Genomic DNA, 15656 nt, shown 5'->3' on the forward strand with positions numbered 1-15656 from the left:
ATATAAAAAACGTACTTACAGTCTTTGAGTCAGAACAGCCGGCATTGTAGTCTACTCTTCCAGGATCAGGAAACAGTCCTCCATAAAATGTGCTGCACACATCTGAATATTTGGGTTAAACTGTTCTGGAACAGTGTTGTAAATACAACTTAACCACTGATTTGTAGTCGTGTCCTCTTTTGGAAGACCAAACAAAGTAGTTTCGCTTTCACAACGAAAAACACAGCGGCCTAGCATGAGCGGAAGCCCCGGCTTAGCGTGAGCTGAGGCCGGGCTAGAGTGAGCAGAGGCGGCGGGGTCGAGAACGGCGTGGCCGGCGGATCCGACGAAGGAGCGGCAACCACATGTGACGACCCCGGGCTCCTCTATGGGCTTTGTCCACAGTGAAAGCCGATCCGGCGATCCACAGCGCAAAGTTGATGTATTCCCTCAGCGACCAGCACAGATCAGCTCCAGGCATGACGAAGCGGATATCGTCCTCTTTTGGAAGACCAAACAAAGTAGTTTCGCTTTCACAACTAAGCACACAGCGTCTTCACGAAATGGCGGCAGCGGCAACAATACTACAGCAAGAATAAAAGTTACGCCTTCTTTCTTTCCGTGAACATTTGGGCGGCGTTATGCAAATCTTCCCACATAAAAAATATATGAGATATAAAAGATCATATAAGAACATTTTCAAATGTGTGTTTTTAGATTGACATTTTCAAAAATTTTTATACACTTCTGTGAACTCATCTATGAACCTTTTTTGTGTTTAATTGTTTGCCCATGTTCAAAGATCTGGTCCAGCATGGAATGATCTCACTTAAAAGTGTCTTTAAAGAAAACAGATTTACTTTATACTTAAAAGCTGAAGCCTTTCATTAAAGAGGAAGATACAAATGAAGACGTATAATTGGAGGGAGGATGGAGAGAATGGGATGCAGCCACGGAAGAGGAGAGATTCCGGCATCTAAATAAAGATTTTAACCATGATAGCTGATCTCTGCCCAATATCTCAGCACAACCACAGCATACCATATGCCCGCCTGTCAGCTCCAGGACAGTAAGTGAGATTGAACAGGCTAAAAGGGTAGTCACACCAGACTTTGTGGTCAACGCAGTTCCTTTCATGCCCATTATTAAAAAAAAAAAGGAAAAAAGAGACCTGACCTTTCCTGCTCACAAAAGCTCAACATTAGTGAAATCAGAGCTGCAAACCCAATTTGAGCAATAGTCGTTGGACACTCCTGCAATGACACACACATAAACATATGCACCTAAATGAATATCTAGGCTTCAATATCTCCCAAATGAGGTGTAAAAGCAGCCGTCCTGGTAATTAAAGTCAGCTGTGCGGGTAATGGAGCAGCTTGTATTTTTCTCTAATCATATTCAAGTGCTCTCCACCCATAACCCATTTATTTAGGGGCAAACGTGTTGAGTTTTGCACTAAGTGAAGAAAACCATTATGCCATCCAGGTGCTAAGCATCAGTCAATGGAACAAAACTAAACTAAAGTGCGTGAGATGCCGCCGTGATTCATTGTGACAACACATATTCAATCAAGACACCCACTTACCTTGATTAGCAGGGAATGTTCTTAGCTGCATGCTGTCGACCAGGTGGTTGATGGAAAGCTTTGGCCAGTGACGGTACAGCTGGCAGCCCTGGATCAAAGACACTTTAACTTCATGGTCCTCTGCCAGGATGTCCTACAGATAACAATAGAGGACACAGTTTCATTGATGGAATAATTTTAGGACACCAAGTAAAGGATGCACAATATATCTGTATGCCGGTATCAAAGTTTTTTTTCTTTTTTTTTTTTTTTTTACTTGTTTTGGATAATAACCAGTAATTCAGAATTTAATTGTGCATACTTGGTTCTGCTACTTTAACATTTGGATGACCTTTGTCATCATCTAACGCTCAGACTTAATCCTAATATGAATAATTTATTTTTAATAATAACAATAATTTATGAATATTATGATGAAATAATTAAGTTGTTAATAAAATATTAATAAATATACATATTAAATTGTAATCATTTAGCTTATCTTCGCCATCATCTAATGCTCAGAGGTAATCCTAATAGTATATTGAAATTAATGATAAATATTACAATTAGATTATTACAATATTAAATCTTAATAAATTATATTGTTAATGAATATATTAAATATTATTAATTTAGACTGTCATCTAATGCTGAGTTAATTTTAATATGAATAATTTATTAATAAATTATTAATATTAAGATTAAATTATTACAGTAATGTGATATAACACTGTAAAATATAATCTTTAGCAAATTTCAAAGTGAGTATTTATTTTTCATATGGTACATTATAATGTTGTGATGCCTGATTTTAGTGTTTTATTTTTCATTTATTTGGACAAAATATTATAGAATTTTAATTCTGGCCATTTATCAGCTATATCATGACAACAATTACATGCCAGAATATAAAATATTGGTGTGTCTCTAGTCTGCAAAGTACATTTCACTTTTGTGTTACATGAAGCATCACGTTGCTGCACCTTTTTTAGCTTCTTGTAGCCAGAGCGAGATATTTTGAGAATCTCGCAGGTCTCGAGCGTCACGACACCCTGGATGATGGCACCTCCATCTACAGCATTTACAGATTCACAGGATCCAAATGAACCTCCAGCAGCAATCTAGATCAACAAAGACACCAAATCCAGTACACTGTATGCAAAGCTTTTCAAATGTTGTGTTCAAGAGGCCAGAATTCAAAGACATCTTTAAATTGCTGCACTGGATTGGTTACTATTTCTAGTTTTGACAAGCTTTACTATTGGATGCAACACTTAAATAGATACAGTATGTATATTCTTCTGTGGGATGGAACAAACTGCCACATTACAATGAATGTTATCTGCTGACTTTCTTTAAAGAAATTGTTGAATTGCACACTTAAATATTCTACAACATTCTTAAATAAGGTAGGCCTATTGTGAACAACGGTTACCACTGTATTAATGTTAAGTGAAATTACATTATTTTACCAAATCAATCCAAAGGATTCACTCTGATAAACGATAAAAACATTGATAGCCAACCAACATGCATCCAACTTTAAAGCGTGCAATGCAAAATCTGAACTGCAGCAGTGCACTTAGAATAAACAAAGTTACCATCCATTGGTGTGGATGCTAATATAGTTATCATGAACGGGTCTTAACTGTAGATTAGAAAAGAGCAAAAGCTTGTCAGAGAATATGCTAGTCAGCAACAATTGCCAAGGTATGAATGGTAATGTTTTTAATGTTAGGCAAAGCAAAGGGTCAATTTAAACTCAATAACTGATTAACAAGTAGCGTAATTTATACCGTAGAGATTGTCTGATCCTCTTTAAGGGTTTCATGGTTGAACGGTTTCACTGAGCCCTTCAGAAAGAGGTAAAATCCATTATGCCCAAAAACTGTAATCAGAGAAAGAGAAGGAAAGATAAATATGGCAGAAGACACACTCGATTAGAAAACCCTCCGCTCAACAGTTACAGTTCAGCTGTTTCGGGTCAAAACGCATGACCCCATTATGCAGGTGGGCAAGAGACTGACTATTAAAATCTTATCGCTGTTTCTGTTATGTAGAGAAATAACACACAAGCAGTATAAGATTTCACACATTACAAGAATTCAAAAAGTAACAACACTAGTCACAGAGTCACTGGAGCCCGTCTCATCATAAATAAGAGCATATGTATGAAGGGATGCATGCTGATGGGTTCTAAAAGACCAAAAGATCAGATATTTCTTGCATTCGACTGTAAAATAAATCCAAACAACTGCATTTAAATGAACGGTTCTCTGTGAAGCAGTGAATTTCACACGTAAAGGGAAAGTTCACCGAAAAATGTAAATTCTGCCATTATTTACTTATCATCATGTCACTTCAAATGACTTAAATTTAAATCTTTTTCTCACATAATTTCAATGTACAGTTTCCAGTGACCTGGAATACAGTTATTGTTGTTAACTAAAACTATTAAAACTACGGTAACACTTTACAATGTTAGTTAATGTCTTAACTAACATGAACAACTAACAATGAACAATACATTTATTACAGTATTTATTCATCTTTGTTAATGTTAGTTAATGAAAATACAGTTGTTCAATCATTGTTCATGTTAATTCACAGTGCATTAACTAATGTTAACAAGCACAACTTTAAATTTGAATAATGCATTAGTAAATGTCGAAATTAACATTAACTAAGATTAATAAATGCTGTAGAAATATTGTTCATGCTTAGTTCGTGTGAACTAAAATAGTTAACTAATTAAACTTATTGTAAAGTGTTACCAAAACTACTTAAAAAAATAATAATAAAATAAAATAAAAATTTGAAAGGTTGCACAGGCAACTAACTGAAAAATTACGTTTAAGCTGAAGTACAATAACTAAAACGGAAATAAAAATTAATAGAAATATTGAAAAAAAACTTTTAAAAATGACAAACCGCACATAACTAAATTATTGAAACTTCAATTAAAATTAAAATTACAATTGAAAATATAAGAGACATTTTAAATATTACTATACACACTATAATAGTATATACTGTAAATAATGCTAAAAACATTGGAATACAGCGCACGAGTATTATGGACCAATTTTATGATAACTTTTTGGAACTTGACAGCCCAAATAGTATTCAAACGTGCAATCAAGACAATCTGTAAAAATGTAGATTTTAAGGAGGAAAAACAGTGGAAAGTTAATAACGACAGAAATAAATTTTTGGATGAACTATTCCTTGGAAAAACCAATATACTCTTCATATAATCACAGTGTTTATGCTCTGTAATCATCTGCAGCTAAAACTTGCGTCCATAACAAAGCCCTTCCCCCCTCCATCTGTGACATACAACATACCACAGCCATTACTGTCCCTCTAGACGAATCAATAAAGAAACCTCCATCTCCAAAACACCAGACGTTTGCAAAACAGTAACCATCGGTGTAGAGGCACGGATTCATGCTTTCATCAAATTGTCTTTCCTTTATGTTTTTGCTTAGTGGCCCTGAAAGAATACGTGGCTGTTATTGAGCACAGATTAGCAGACGACTGAACACGTCGATAGAAAATCACACATGCTGGCTCTCAACCTTTTAGAAACGCATCCAAACACTTGACAATATTCACAGGCAAGACTGAAAGATGATACCAATGAAAGGTCTGTTTGATTTGTGTCGATAGATCGTGTTGCATGAGGCCACTGATACATAATATATGAACTAACAGTTTTGGATGAGAGAATCTTCTTCTTTGGGGAGTGAGCCAGATGTTTTGCAAGGCTCTGAATCAGAAAAAGACAATAAGGTAATACTGTTTATGAAGCCTATATATAAGCAATATTACATGAGTAAGATTGCTGATGTTCTCATTCATGGATAAACTGTTCTGAAGCTGATAAACCTGCTGAACTAGAAATAGGAAGCTTCTACAGAAGCACAATTCATTTATGGAGTGTTTTTATGGATGATTTCCATCTGCCATTGTGCAAAAACACAAATGGTGGATGAAAAATGATAGATGAAATTATCTTGAAATAAGACATTCCCTGACACATAACATTACAAACCTCTGACATGTGATTTTCTGCTCTTATGTTGTATACCAAGACTTATGGGTAAAATTTTACAATACCTCATAAGAAATAACTATTTACATTTTGTTTGGTTTCTCACACAAAGCTATTGTATGACTTCTGAAGACACTAAATATAGTGCATGAGTCATATGAACCACTTTTTCATTATATTGAAAATAAAGGCCATAATATTTTTTTAAAAATGACTCTGTGTGATTTTACAGTACAGAAAAAATACAGTCATATGAGTTTTGAACAACATAATCTTTAAGTGAATTTTCATTTTAAGGTGAACTTTGAAGAAATATTTCACCCAAAAATGAAAATATGCTGAAACTTTACTCACCTCAGGCCATCCGAGATGTAGATGAGTTGCTTCATCGGAACAGATTTGGAGAAAGTTAGCATTACATCACTTGCTCACCAATGGATCCTCTGCAGTGAATGGGTGCCGTCAGAATGAGATTCCAAACAGCTGATAAAAACATCACAATAATCCACACCACTCCAGTCCATCAATTAATGTCTTGTGAAGTGAAAAGCAGTGCGTTTGTAAAAACACAAATCCATCATAGAGGCTTTTTACATTTAAATGATTGCTTTTGCATATTATGGATAGAGGCACACATTCGCTGCAGAGGATCCTTTGGTGAGCAAGTGACGTAATGCTAAATTTCTCCAAATCTGTTCTGATGAAGAAACAAACTCATCTACATCTTGAATGGCCTGAGGATTTTTTCAGCAAATTTTCATTTTTGGGTGAACTATTCCTTTAAGAGGGTATGTGCTCTATTCTTTTAAGAGTGTGAGTGTGTGTATAAATATCTCACTGATCTGTCCGCGTTCCCAGGTCTCGACGGTGGTGATGGTACTAATCTGTTTCAGCTCTTGCGAGCCCAGCTGCGAGGTCAGACTTTGGGCTCCCTTCAGCAGTTTATAAATGATATGATGCTCTGACTGGGATCTCTCAATAGGGCTGCAAAACACACAAATTCATTTTTCAGGAGAATAAACAGCAAACTCTATTCAGTGGGCGCTCACAACATTAGAGCTACTTAGAGGGGTAGTTCGCAGAAAAATAAAAATTATGGTATCATTTACTCACCCTTGAGTAGTTCCAATCCTGTATAAATTTCTTTCTTCTGTTGAGCACAAAAGAAGATATTTTGAAGAATGTTGGTTACCAGTTGCCAGTAGCCATTGACTTTAATGGTATTGAAACATTGAAATATTGGTTACCAACATTCTTCAAAATATCTTCTTTTATGTCCAGCAGAAGAAAGGAATTCATACAGGTTTGGAACAACTCAAGGCTGAGTAAATGGCAAAATTTTCATTTTTGGTGAACTATACCAAAGGCATTTTAAACTTATTTTGGCAATTTACATTTACATTTAGTCATTCAGCAGACGCTTTGTTTTATCCAAAGCGACTTACAAATGAGGACAACGGAAGCAATCAAAATCAACAAAAGAGCAATGATATGCAAGTGCTATAACAAATCTCAGTTAGCTTAATGCAGTACACGTAACGCATTTTGATACTCTCTAAAATGGCGGAAGACGTAACTCGGAGGGAGAAGAATTGTTGAAAAAAATATATATTTTTGTTTTCTTTATGCTCAAAAAGTATTCTCGTAGCTTCGCAAAACTGAAGTTGAGCCACTGATGTCACATGGACTTAGGGCCTGATTCTTCTTGATTTTGAATAAAGCAAATCTGCAGGACTGGACAGTTTTAGCAATGGGGTCTGAGAAAGTCAGCTGATCATCAATCATAACTCCAAGGTTTCTGGCTGTTTTTGAAGGAGTTATGGTTGATGTGCCTAACTGGATGGTGAAATTGTGATGGGTTTGATGGAACCACAAGCAGCAATTATAACAACCATACTAGTTGACTAGTTATTTGACCATAATGACACTGAAGCTCCTATGATTTGTCTCCTGATAGAGTTGGGGACTGTAGTCAACTAGCAGCAGCTACTAGTACAGTGATTTGGCGACCTGCAGCTATTTAATCGCACCTTCAGAGTCCATTAAAGACATTCTTTAAAAGACTCTGGGATAAACTGGCTCAAAATCCAGTCTCATCTGCATTAAAGTGTGTGTGTGTGTGTGTGTGTCCTAGACCAGTGATTCCCAACCCTGGTCCTGGAGGCACCCCAACACTGCACATTTTGCATGTCTCCTTTCTCTGACACACCAATTTCAGGTCTTGAAGTCTCTACTAATGAGCTGATGGTCTGAATCAGGTGTGTTTGATTAAGCAGACATGCAAAACGTGGAGTGTTGGGGTGCCTCAAGGACCAGGGTTGGGAACCACTGTCCTAGACAAACGCCTGCAACCCAAACAAAAAACTCTTAATCTTTTTACACTCTCACTGTCCAACAGGCACCATCTCAGATAATGAAACCTGAATTCTTGCTATTAAGAAAACCCTCTGCAGCGTGTTATGTTTAAAGCTAATTCTTAAGGGAAACCGATTGTCTTAGAGTGTGATGATGATGGTATTAGCATGGTGTCTAGTTCCATGGGCATCCGAGAGATCAAATCTCAAGCGCAATAGCCGGGGAGGAGTTTAGCCATCAAGAGCACACTGCTGCCAGCGTGAGTGAGTAATCACAATGCCGATAGACTGTGCGCACATGAGTTTGCTTATGCTGGATGAAGGTCAAATCCATCAATCAATCCTTTGTGGGTGTTTGCTTGTGCTTGTGGGTTCGGCAAATCAGTGTCAGTCACAACACAGCCGGCTTTAGACAGGCAAAAAGAATAAAAGCTCTCAAACAATTTGCGTAGTACTAAGAATATTCCATCTCTAATGTATGATTGACATCCATCAGCCTTTCCATTCCAATGCTTCAACGGCAAAAACTAAAAAAGGAACCTGCTTTGTTATTCCTGTTATGCCCTGTCATTTATAATCTTGAAATATTATAAATATTAAAAATATTATATTATAAATATTACAAAATATAAATCATATTAATAATAATGATAATAACTATAAATTATATATAATATGCTAAAATAGCAAATGTATATATATATATATATATATATATTTGAGGAATTCTGTAATATTTTATGATATTAGCTGATCTGCCTCACTTGATAAAACTGCAGAAATTAATATTAGCAAAATTTCAAAAGCTAGTTAATAAAAAAAATCAAGTCAGGTGAGGTCGATACCCTCAAGTTAAACTGTCAATCAATCAATAAGCAATGGCCAACTGTAGCTCTTATATCCATCCTGTTAGAATTACTCAAGTTATATTGTCATATTTCTGAAATTCTCTTTACCTTTTATAGAAATACTTTCTAAAATTACTAAACAAGCATATTGATTAGAGTTCAAACAGTGCTGCACAACAGAAATGACTAACCAAAGTGCTCCAAACATTTCAGATGCTTTATACACCTACATTTTTCCATCTGTGATACACTCCAGACTACAAATCAAAAAACTCAAATGCATTCACTGTAAAACACTACACAGATGGCAGAGCTTAGTCCTAATAGCGTTAGCAGAGATGTACAAGCATGAGTTTACAATTTACAGGAACGTCTCCAACACAGTTTGGCAGTCTTAATTTCAGGGTTCACAAAACATCCTCTGTGCACCAAGTTTGTAATTCCCCGTCCTCCTGCCAAAGCGCTACGCGGATAAAAAAAAAAAAAAAGAACTCATTATGCCGTTAAGATAATGGGATATCATCTTTTATACTGTGGGTCATTTCTGGGGTGAGAGCACAACTGCCTTTTAAAAGATACAATTAGCAGTAACATCATCTATCTATGGATGGGAATGAGGCAATGTTCATGTCAGGTCACCTGATAAAGCCTTGAGTTGAACATTTAAGGTCATTATGAGTCATGTTCAGATCCTCATGGTTTCTACAGAATATTCAGATTTAAAATATGTTACATAATTTGTTTTTATTGAACAAGAATTACAAAGACATGTCCATGAACTCCTCCACACAATGAGCAAACTGCTTCAATGTTCAGTGGTACTTTATTAAAAAAATTATTCCTTTTTAAAAAGAAGGCGAGAACTCTGAACTTTAAGTTTCGATAACGTGTAAAAAAAAAATCCTGATGAAACTGGTTTGATATACATTTTAATTAATTTCGCTTTTTTAGCTCAAAAGAGAACTCAGAATTGTGAGATCTAAACTTTCAACTCTGAGAAGAAAAGTCTGAAATGTAAGATAAATGTCGCAAATGCCTATTTTATTTTTTATTATGTGGCAGAAAGAAAAAAAAAGAATTGTGAGATATAAACTCTCAATTGCAAGAAAAAAAAGTTACAATTGTAAGATAAAGAGAATTTTTGGCAGAAACAAACTTCCATTGTTTTCTTATCCTAAATTGGAAATAAAAATAATTACAAACAACATGCACATAATAATCCACAAAAATGCAGCTGGTGATCAAATGACTGTGAAACAATCATATGATTAAAAGCCATGTGACCAGGGTGGGATTTTTTTTTTTTTTTTAATTTCAAATATACAGAATAATTCACTCTAGGCATGAAACCAAAGCCATAGGCCTTGTAAATCAAATCAGATCTCTCTTTGATTGTGAGTCTGAGAAAACTGAAGTCCAATCAATTAGATATGCACCTCTCCAGCTTTTCTTTCATCTCTACTTTCACACTAAATAAAATATTAGTTCAACAAAAGTGCATTGTTACTAAACAACAGCATTTCATGTCAAAGGCCAAATTAAACCTGAAAACTATTTTTGTGTTGAAATTTTGCTAACTGCTGACTTCAAAATAGTGAATAATAGAAGCTGACTAGGAAATTATCTCTGGTTTAATTCCAGTATTCTCGCTGACATTTCCATATACTTCCATTAATTATGAATTCGCTGTAGATAATAATAATTGCAAGTTTTAATCACTCCATAAGATTCTAATTAACTGGAGGGAACTTATCGCCAAATGAATGAGGAAAAAAACTGAAATATAACTTTTTTTGAGAGAATATCTGCTGATTGCGGTACATACAGAGCCTGTGGTGCTGAATAAAAACAGCAGAAATGAGGGAAAGAGAGGGAAGGAAAAAAGCAGTGAAGAGGAGGAGGATGAGAAAGTGAAGAAAAACAAATGAATTTCCCATTCTACAAAACAAGTGCCATTTGCATGCATAAAAAAATGATCTACACACACAACCATAGTTGATGCTCACTTTTACAATGCCATTCACATCACCACAAATACAGTAATGTTCTTTAATAATGCTAATGCATTTTTGCCCTCTGCATTAGAAAATATGCACATTGTGACGAAAGCAAAAGCTAGCAATTAGCCTTTACACTTTCTAAGATTTAGTTGGTTAATAGTTGAGATTACTGTATTTTAGATATTAATTATCCAAAAGACAAATTACATGAAGTTGTGTCCCTGAATTTTCAATTTTTAAATAACTAAATTATTTTATAAATCGAAAAAAAAAAAATATTGTGGATTTGCGGAAATATCAGCCTTATAAAACTTGACGTGTCAAACTGAAAAATCTCAAAATTGTTACTTTTCTGAGGACATAATTATATCCCGACATGTATTAAAAGTTAATGCACAATGCAAATTAAGACTTAAACTCATGATTTATATAATACAATGTTTTAAATCAAAAATGTACTTTAAAAATCATCTTATCAAACTGAGAATTTAACCCGTTTCATAAAATAAACCATTTTGTATGAAGGTGAAGAATGAACAACAACAACCTCAACAAAACAAAGAGTCACAAAGAGCCCACAGAAAAGACACTCTCATTTCATCTCCCGTGAGGAGGGTTGAGGACCGTTCTCCATGTATTATGTGCAGCTCAGTTTGAGACACAGTTACAGCAGAGTCAGAGAGGTTTCGGCGGCCAGCTGCTTTCACAGGTCTGTCGGATAGCGAGAGGCTTTGTCTTTCAGTAATGGTCCTTATCTTTGGAGCGGGCCGCCTTTACAACACTATCTTATCAGCCACCAAATACTTACCTGCGAACTATCTCCAGAGAATGCACCAGGAAAATTGCCACTAAACCGAGAGCAGCCACTGACATAAATCACAGAGAAAGAGGTACATCGATAAGGGCTATCTCAAAGTTAAAGCCACAAAGCTGTTTTGGGGTCCGAATGGCCAGCAAACTTAATTCAAATTCTAAGTGCCACTTTACTTTGAAGATAAAAGGGAAACCTTCTCTGGGTAATCAATCCAATCTGAACGTGCAAATCTCATTGCTGATAACCTCCACTGTCTTTCCTTAAATTGTCTGCAGCACTTTTCTTGAGCTCAGGCAAAATAGGAGGGAAAAAAGTCAAGCCAGCATTTAGAAACAAAATGATTTCGCTATTCTTTTCATCCCTTTTATCCCACCAAGAACTTATGGAAAGACAAGCTCTGTAAAAGCCAACAATGATACGGCCGTTACCATAGCTGCTTTATCAGAAATGTCCAAAGCCGCATCCATCATGCACATCAGATAGCTGCAGTCTTACAGTCTAATATCTCTCCTGATAAAGACCTAAAAGATTTCCATTGATTTCCAACCAAAAATGAAAATTTACTGAAAATGTATTCAACCCCAGGCCATCCCAGATATAAAGGAAAGTTTGTTTCTTCATCAGAACAGATTTGGAGAATTTTGGCATTACATCACTTGCTCTCCAGTGGATCCTCTGCAGTGAATGGGTGAGAATGAGAGTAGGATCCTTCTCTCCTTAGCCATGTTGCCCATAATCAATTTTTTTTTGCCTTCAATGCAGGACGGATCATTTAAGAGTTGGTCCGACAAGGGGATAAAATGTTTCAAGGATTTATTTATTGATAATTTATTTGCTTCTTTTGAACAGTCAACATTACGTTTTGGTCTTACTAAGTCAGATTTCTTTAGAGTTTTGTAAGTAAGGCATTATGTTAAGTCACTTGTATCAGACTTTCCAGTGATGCCTTCTGAAAATCCTTTGGATAATTTCTTTTCATGTAACATATTAGCCAAGGGTTCAATTTCCATTATTTATAATTTAATTAGTCCAATTTCTCCAAACCTGTTCTGATGAAGAAACAAACTCTCAGGGTGAGCAATTTTTCATTTTTGGGTGAACATTCCTTTAAGAGAGAATATATTGTTAACAACATTGGACCCCATTGACTTTAATTAGACAAAAAAAAATTTAAGGGGGTCTGAATACTTTCTGTACCCACTTTGAAAGAAAATACCCTCTTTTGCACTCCACAGAAAAAAACGAAATAAGTAAATAATTATTTTTTTTGGATGAACTATCGCTTTAACCATCTTAGAAACTGATTCGCTAGCAGACAAACACTTACTGGTTGTCATACTGCAGTTAAACAGCCTGTTGGGGACACTGCTATAGCGAACAAAATAGAAGGACCATTACGTCTGAGAGAACTAAACAAGTACAGTTTTTATAACAGTTAGTTGGATCTTTGTGATTTTGCTTAATGGAAATCCACCAACCATAGCTTGGCTGTCATCATGGACATGGATCTGTTTCCTCACATATAGCAGCTGTCAGAAGTCTCAGTTTTGCAGCTGGTTCTGAGGTTCTCCTGCTAACAGCCAAAGAGTCCCGAATCCTGACAAAACAAGAGCTCAAGCACAAATTATAACTGTCAGAACTGTTAAATAAGACTCCTCAGCCAACACGTGTGTATGTCATCAAAACTGGGAATGTTTTTTTGGACCAAAACACCACTCTGTGAAAACACAACCCTTTCACATGCATAGCCAGAGATTCTGCTAAATGGAAAAACTTAAATCGTTGTGTAAGAAAAACAAAACAAAACTCAAACATTTCAGGCACAGTGAGGCGATTTGTCAGAGGCACCCTGTAGGGATCAATCATTCTTCTAAATTTCTGCTATAAAACCATATTATAAAGCAAAGACACTGAAATAAGTGTGCTGCTTTCTGCTTTGCTTTTGTTTGGGCCAATTGCTCACCAACAATTTCAGTTAAATGTTATTACTCAAAGGTTGCGCTTTAATAGCTCATAAACTTTCACTTGCTGTTAAAAAAATAAAATAATAATAATAATAATAATAGTTTTGTCAGGTAAACAAAACCGTTATGTGGTAGCATCTAAATTAACTGGTTTGATTTTAGTATAGCATTATTTTAGTGTTATTTATTTACTATTATAGCATTTATTAACATTTTGCAATATCTTTTATTTTTCTGTTTTTACTTTATGTTTTAATAATTTTGTTGAGTGCTTTCGTTGTTTTTATTAGTTTTGATTTTCTTTTATTTCTAGACAGCATTCATTTTTAATTCAGTTTTAGTAATTTTAGTATTTTGCCAATCTGATCACATAAGTAAAGATTTTAGATCAAATATAAACTTCTGACATTTAATTGCAGACTTTGGTGTATCGGGCTCAAATTTGAAGACAGTTGGGAGATGTTGTTGAAATCTTTTTTAAAACTCTTGAGAAAACAAATTAGATTTTCGGGGTCTGTTTCTCAGTAGAAAAAATCTGATGAAGCAACAGTCTCCATTTGCTCTCCATTTAATCTCATCAGCGATATTAAATAGAGCTTATTTGTGATTGTTCTTTCCTACAAGCTGTACTGTTGACATGAAAACAACATAATCAGGCGAGTCTTCTAAGTAATAACCTAGAAACAAACACTCAAAATACCTTGTTTAGATTAAACCTAGTTAAGTCAATGAGTTCATTTATTCAGCTTTGGGACAAATAAATCATTTAGGTGTTTGTGTTTTCTGTTCTCAAGCTTGACAACAAGGGAGTCTGGTCCAAAGCTCCAAGCCTTGATTGACATGCCCAGAATTGGACTTTCCCTTCTTCCCAATCCCATTCAACCTCTCCAATGATGATGATGAAGTTTCCACTGCAGCTGTTGTTATACTCAGAGTTGCTCTGGTAAGAAACCTCACTCCTCCAGTAAAGAGATTTACCAGTGCACTTATCCCGACTCCATCACTCAGAACCGTCAGCGATACCATTTGCGAACAGCACCTGATCCTGGCCATATTTCCAGAAAAAAATAAATAAATCAGTCTGCTTAATTTCTTTCTAGCTCTACTTTCCCACAGTGAAGAGTATGAAATCCTGGGTGTTTCTAGTTTCTTAATGTCACAAAATATTATATCTGATCATAAATGTCTTCTGAAAGAAGAAACTGATCCACAGCAACAGATCATGATCTACGTACAAATCCCCAAAGTCTGACGAAATTATTTTCTGGCACAGGTAGGTTATTATTATTATTATTATTATTATTATTATTATTTTCTGGCACAGGGTTGTCAGATTGAGCACACACAACAGAAACGAGCACAATTAATAATAAAAGGTGACAGGTCTGATATATGTCACAGAGCTTTTTAGATGGTTGTGGAGAATTTTTAGGTAGGATAGAATCTGATCTCGGTCTCAGTTTGTTTGCTGGCTTCCATGGCTGCAATACGCTGGGTTTTCCACCAACTGGCAACCCAGATGTCAACTACTGAGTAAACTGTCAGTGGGTGGAATCACACAGATCAAAACAAAAACAGACTTTCCAACATGGAACACACACTTCCAAACAGAATAACTGGTTATAGCATTGTTTTTCAGAGAAACAAGTATGTGAACTTAGCATGTTTCTTAAATATCTGCAAGCATTATGGTATTTTTATGCTTTGTACAGTCAAAAAAATTACATACAGCACCTTTACGCTCATAAAATGTTTTTTCCAATAGGACACACCACGGGTGTATTCCAGAAAGCATGGTTAACTTACCGTCAGCTAAACCCTGAACTTTCGGTTGATTTTTTTGTTCAATGGTCGTTTACATGCTTCGTGCATATCACCACCTAATTGATGGTTGTGCAATCATTTTTATTTTTTTCCATTTAATCTTTAATCCTTGAGAATATGAATTATATTGTTTGTTTGATGCTAATTATATATTAAGTCATATCAGATATGTAGTTTGATTTAGAATTTAGACATTATAGAAAATGCCGATCCATGTGTGAGATGATAATATAAAATGTAATAAATAAA

The 15656-nt window shown here is 35.4% G+C and overlaps 1 protein-coding gene across 1 annotated transcript in view; it reads right to left on the reverse strand.

Annotated features, from left to right (window-relative positions):
- Nucleotides 1–15656, reverse strand: part of LOC107677152 (cyclic nucleotide-binding domain-containing protein 1-like) — a 42937-nt gene that overhangs the window by 16247 nt on the left and 11034 nt on the right. Inside the window, 4 exon segments of the mRNA XM_016471938.1 lie at nt 1565–1697; nt 2530–2667; nt 3343–3434; nt 6442–6587. Of these exon segments, the coding sequence (XP_016327424.1) occupies nt 1565–1697; nt 2530–2667; nt 3343–3434; nt 6442–6587 (509 nt within the window).

The sequence above is a fragment of the Sinocyclocheilus anshuiensis genome, unplaced genomic scaffold, assembly GCF_001515605.1.
Source record: "Sinocyclocheilus anshuiensis isolate Anshui unplaced genomic scaffold, SAMN03320099.WGS_v1.1 scaffold392, whole genome shotgun sequence".
Classification (NCBI taxonomy): Eukaryota; Metazoa; Chordata; class Actinopteri; order Cypriniformes; family Cyprinidae; genus Sinocyclocheilus; species Sinocyclocheilus anshuiensis.